Source organism: Phaeoacremonium minimum (assembly GCF_000392275.1).
Source record: "Phaeoacremonium minimum UCRPA7 unplaced genomic scaffold PA7_03_scaffold_506, whole genome shotgun sequence".
Lineage (NCBI taxonomy): Eukaryota > Fungi > Ascomycota > Sordariomycetes > Togniniales > Togniniaceae > Phaeoacremonium > Phaeoacremonium minimum.
This window is the reverse complement of record NW_006921408.1, coordinates 30,227-36,028: the sequence shown is the minus strand read 5'-3', so window position 1 is coordinate 36,028 and position 5,802 is coordinate 30,227. Positions and strand designations below refer to the sequence as shown.

General features: G+C 46.7%; 1 protein-coding gene across 1 annotated transcript; it reads left to right on the top strand.

The window, feature by feature from the left end:
* Positions 1–5,070: 5,070 nt before the first annotated feature.
* Positions 5,071–5,473, top strand: UCRPA7_7260 (hypothetical protein; the record flags this gene model as incomplete). Its single annotated transcript, XM_007919794.1, has 2 exons — positions 5,071–5,409; positions 5,459–5,473. The coding sequence occupies 2 exons, from the start codon at positions 5,071–5,073 to the stop codon at positions 5,471–5,473; spliced, it is 354 nt and encodes a 117-aa protein (XP_007917985.1).
* Positions 5,474–5,802: the final 329 nt, after the last annotated feature.

The window sequence follows — 5,802 nt, the reverse complement described above, 5'->3', positions numbered from 1 at the left end:
TAGGGATAGCACCACCATTGCCATGTGGGGTTCGTGTAGGTATATATTCACCAGAGCGTGAGATATGTGTCTAATTTTGTTGTTGCATTCAGGATAGAGTGATTTGATAATTCCGGTGAGTTATGATGCCGGAAGGAATACATACCCGGGGCTGATCATCCGTGAAGATATGAGAGACGAATATGTGGGATCCGGTCACTCGGCGAAATAGAAGTATGAGCGTATAGTTTATTTTATTTTATTTTATTTTATTTTTTTTTTAATTTTTAAGAAGGCAGTAACCTGTTCAAAACCTACTGGTGTCTTTACATCTCGTAATTTCGATCGAGTCGTGATCAGAACGGGAAGCCAAGGCATTGCTGAAGTGATGATGCGCGCCTGGCTGTAGCTGAAGAGAAGCCTAAGGGCTTAATTCGGTAAAAAGGTTTCTGATCAATTTCCATATCTAGACGGAGACGGCCTGCATACACATATGCCTAGGAATTCAAGAGAAAGAATATTCTCCAGCTGATCTAGGGGAGTTGGCAGATTGTACGAAAACCCAAGGCTTGTCTCGATGCTTGGCATTCAGTTGATTTACCGATTCAGGCGCCATGATCCGTATTATTAAATTCATGACAACCTTTCACTTCCCAACATGGCAGGTCCTTAGGCACGGACTGACACCGTCTTCGGCGTCTTGAGATGAGTGACTCTACCTTCAGCCTTCCTGTCAGATGGAGGCGGGGTAGCCTTGGCCTTAGCTGAGGGCATGTAAGACAGTCTCAGAGGAAGTCTCAGCGAATTAGCCCATCCGTGTTCCTTTATTCCCGGGCCGGAACACATTAGATACAGCTGAAACAACAAGAAACATGCATAAAAAGCGGATACTCCCGCGCCTGGATGCGGCGTAAAGCCTGCCCAACACTCTTGGCAGGATGTGATAAAGTGTGGAACCTGCACGAAATGAGTGAAGATCTGAGGCTGATGGCACGCCTGTCACTCAAAATAGAGCTGAACTGAGTACGTAATATATTGCGCCCATGTGAAGCGTCTGAAACAGCAGGAGGAAGGAAGGCCTCTATCTGATAATTACTCCCTCTTCGTCATATTGCGCTCACTGCACATTTCAGAGGCAGAACGTCAGTTTGACATGCCATAATTTGTCCTGGAATATGTATGAGACGGTTGTAGATACAACGATGGAAGTGAGAAGATCTAAACACTGATACGAATTTATTGGGTTCACCTTATCCATCACTGCTCTATGGCTAGATGATCTGAGCTAGTCTCAGCATTCTTGCTTTCGGATCTCTTCGTCTAGGTAATAGCCTGAATCTGCCCTAGAAAAATACGATAGGTTGGTTGGGGTACCTTTGACACGGGTCTTGAGTATCCTGGTCTATTTGTCTCTGACAAGGTGGGGCCTTGCCTTGCTTGAATACTACGGCAAGGCCGGCAGGTCTAGGCAAGGTAGTCCAGGAAGCTCAGCAGTCTGACCAACTCACCACTGCCATTCATTAACATCAGCAAGAGGCACAGAACGCGCAGAGGCCTAACATCAGTCGATCCCCTGATACTTGATGAGCCCTACTTACCCGCTGCTCTTACCTTTGATCTGACGAAGTCGTATGGATTGGCATAGAACTACAAGTTCGGGCCGATACGAAATAGGGCTGATTGCCGACTATTGACGTGTGAATGGGAAGAAATCTTTCTTCTAATCCTTCTCACCTTTTCCCACATTCCTTCGCAAGGTATGTTCGTTGTGACGGTATGGCCACAACGAAAGAGCCTCCTGCCCAGTCAGTGATTGCCTGTACTGGTGCGGCATATTCTCATTACACATTTGAATTTTCTTCTTCTCATCCTCTTGACGCTTTAAAAGATGTTGATGTACCACAATATCATTGGATGGTCAAATATCATTCTTCATATTTACATTTCTCGTCGGAGTATTTCAGTATTCCGGGGATTTCTTCCCAAAAAGGCGCACAGCAAAAGCTAGGTTCAGAGAAGCAGGGACAAATAACCGAAATTATGATTAATTAAACTGGATCACCTAGTCTATTAATGATGCTATACAACGCTCGTAGTGCGAGGACAGATTTCTCCATCGGTAATTGTGACAGGACCAGATCGGAAACCAAAAGCAACCTCAAGACAGTCTACTATGCTCTTTCCCTGTGTAGCATCTGTGATGTTGTCCTCATCTAAACAAGGCGCAGATGTACCGTGGACAAATGGACCCAGAGCTTCGCGGCACTTGGCTGCTCCGGCAGGTACCGCGAAACCGGTCGCATCGCCGAGCTCCTTGCAGTCGCTAGGGAGCTCTGTGATACAGGTTAATTCCAGCTCGTATTCAAGGCAATCTGCAATGTAGGTGCCCCGAGATTGATCTGTGATATTTCCGGCCCAACAGTCCTTCATATCCTGAGTAAGGTAAGGCTCAAGAGCACTTTCACACGCTGGAATGATAGGTTCAAGAGCCGGTCCATTAGTGGTCTCGAGAGGCTCGCACCCTGTAGGAAGCTCGTTGATGCAGCACTCGGGAACAGGGGTGGCTGTTACAATGCACAGGCTGGTAGTCGAGCTTGGGGGTACTGTCGTCGGTGTGTTGTTGCCTGGTGGCGGAGTCGACCCTGGATGAGAAGTCGTGCTGGAGGGCCCCGTAGTTGATATTATGCCTGAACTAACAGGAATAGTCGTGGTACCTGTAATAGAAGACCCCGTAGGAGATGTTGTGCCCGTGTTGAGAGAATCAGTCGTGCTGTCTAAATTGGAGGGTCCCGTCGTTGATATCGGTTCCATATTAGAACTAGAAGTAGATATTTCTCCGCTTGACGCTGCGGAGCTTGAGGGCGAACTAGTAACGCTTGATTTGTCTGAGCCAGTGCTGGCTCCGTTCGAAGGATTATTTCCCGCTGACGGCTCGCTGGGATTCCGGGTATCACTATTGGGGGTGGGGGTCGAGGCACTTCCCGGTTTAACAGGTTCGTTTCCGGGTTCGTTTCCTATAGGCGAACCACCAGGAATTATTCCAGGCTTGACAGGTGCATTGCCCGTGGATGGAGCACCAGGAATGAGAGGTTGTCCGTTGGAGTCGCCAGGCGGGGTCCTTTGTCAACTTCAGTCAGTAAAGCGAACTTGTCTTGACACATATCTGTTTTGGAAAAAGCAGATCAACTTACATAGTAGAAGTTATGGTGATAGTATTTGCAATTTCGAACCCCGTTTCCAGGAAAGTCGGGGCATTGGTCACATGGATTGTGGTGCCGCCAACAACAAGGGCTGTTTCTTCACAGATGTGAGCACTGACATAAACAGGTGTCTTATGTACAAGCACAATTTGGTTGACGACAACGTGAATGGGACACAGTTTTCCATCCCTATCAAGGTTCTGGCTTGCTGCCAGAGATAAAGCAGAAAGGAGAAGCAAAAGGTAATTCATAACGAATGACTAGATGATGGTATACGTGCAGCCCGGCGGATTAATTGCAGCTAGAAAACAAGATAATACATCTTAGAGGCTTCGTTGCTATCTCTTATATATATAAAATGGGAATCATCCCTGTTGGAATTTATGATTAACCTGCATGTTTTGCATCTCCGGAATTGTTTTGGGTCTTTCCATAACACGATGTTTGTTTACTCCCGGATGCGGAAGGAAGGATTTTAACCTCTGAAGACTGGAACAATCCCATGAACCGTAGCTGAACTGGCGGGCCCGATGTGAGTACAGAGTCTCGCCTAGATGCGTATATCTAGCTCGTGAAAATTTTGAGCATTTATGCACATGTACGATCGGCAAGGGAGAAAACTGGGCTCGTCCTTGTGAGGGCAGCAGCAAAGTCTCCTACAGATGGCTTGTGTGCTCTACCTCCACCAGACTGCTAGACCATTCGGGTATTGCGCGGGATGACTCATAATGAGTCCATGCATTTGCATCCTGCGCCAAGTACTCTTTCTCATTTTTGAACCTGGAGAGGTTTGTTCCGACCCACATACACCCAGGAGGTACTCCAAGATGGAATTTATTGGCCTGCCTCCTTTTTATTTCAATTCAATGGATCTATCACACCCATGCCTTTCAATGACATTCTTGTTGGGCTAGAGAGATACCTAGTGCGGCTAAACAGCGGCGATACTATAGATGGAGGCTACATGATAAAGGGTCTTAGAGCATACTAGGTCAAGTACCAACATTATTGAAGATGATCTAACCACGACCATGATGTTACAGTCTCAGGACAAGGAATGTCTTCTTGAATACGAGAAACAGCCTTTGGCCTAAATGCTACGTCTGTTAGGTATGCATTCCGGGGTTTACCACCGCGACGAAAAAAAGACTAAAGCAGTGATAGAATGTTTGCTATTGTTTCGAGGAATATATGGGTTGTGTTGCCTCGGTGCTAGTACTCTAACAAATGTGAATTAATCCAGAGACCTTGCATAGATATCAGGGTACTGATTGCCGGTACAATAAAGCTGATGGAAACGAGGCTTTACAAACCCGAGATTGTGATGGGTTCGGACGAAGAATCGTTGACTCCGTAGTAATATAATCCCGAGTAAACCGAGCCTTTCCATGGCTGGCAGACCTGCACTGCTTCGAATGTTTAGTGGCGCTGCTTGAGATCAGTCCTCGTCAACATTGCTTTGTGGCCTAATCGAGCATCATTTGCCGCATGTGTTAGACATATCCTCTATATGGTCCCACCTACGCGAGTGGATCGAGTACATAGGCAGGCAGGCAGTTGACGAAATAAGCCACACACCTAAAGGGAGGATCTACAAAGTGGCCTGTGCGGGCATTTTTGTCCAGAGTCTAGTAATCAATCGTTGGAATGCACTTGGGTAGAGTTGTTGATTTTCAGCTTCACTTTGACATGGATATAGTATTGCCAAATCACGAAGACATTCTCAATGTCGGCGAAGGCAACATATAAGGGCATGGGAATCCTCAGAAGCAACAATGAATTTGATCAACAGGTTCATCACTCATTAAGCCTACAGTTCTTCTTCCTTCAGTTTCTCTTGTCAAACACAATCTCTTTTCCTGCCTTAATCCTATCAATTCCATATATAAAAATGAAGGCATACTACTTTGTTCTCGCCGGCCTTGCCGCCTTGGCTGCTACCTCCCCTGTTACGCCCCGACAGTGCGCTGGTTGCGAGCCCTCAGCCAAGGGTTCCACTACCACCGATGCCGCCGCCACCAACAACAACACCAATAGCAACGGCAATAGCAACGACATCTCTTTGAATGTCAGCGGTGCCAGCAGCCCCGGTGGTAGTGCCGGTGGAAATGGCACCCCTACCGATGGCGAGGGCGAAGTGAAAGGGTCCTGCAAGGCTTGTATCGACTTCTGCACAGGACGTGGCGATGCTATCGATGGCATATGCAAGGCTATTGTGTGCGGTGTTGATGTGAGTCGACAGTCATATTCAGTAAAGACCAAAGCCTAACCATATCTAGTGTATTCTTATCTAAACCACGCGTACTAGTGTATTAATACAACGGTCCGTTCCAGCGCAAGCCGGCACAAAAGGTGGAGGTAGCTATAGATGCAGCGATGAGCTCGCCATCTACTAGCGGTAAAAACGATGGTTTCTAGGAGCACATGTATATGCTTCCTTTCGAATATACAGAAAAATTGATGTCCTAGATTCTGATCAAAACAATCGATCTGATATATGCAGTGAAAATCTCAGCAACACCTGGGATCGTAACTCCAGCGCTTGTCATTTGAATCAGCGCATCTAAGCTCAACTGTGAAGAGCTATCAATTCTTAAAGTATTGCAACGTTTTGTATCAGCTC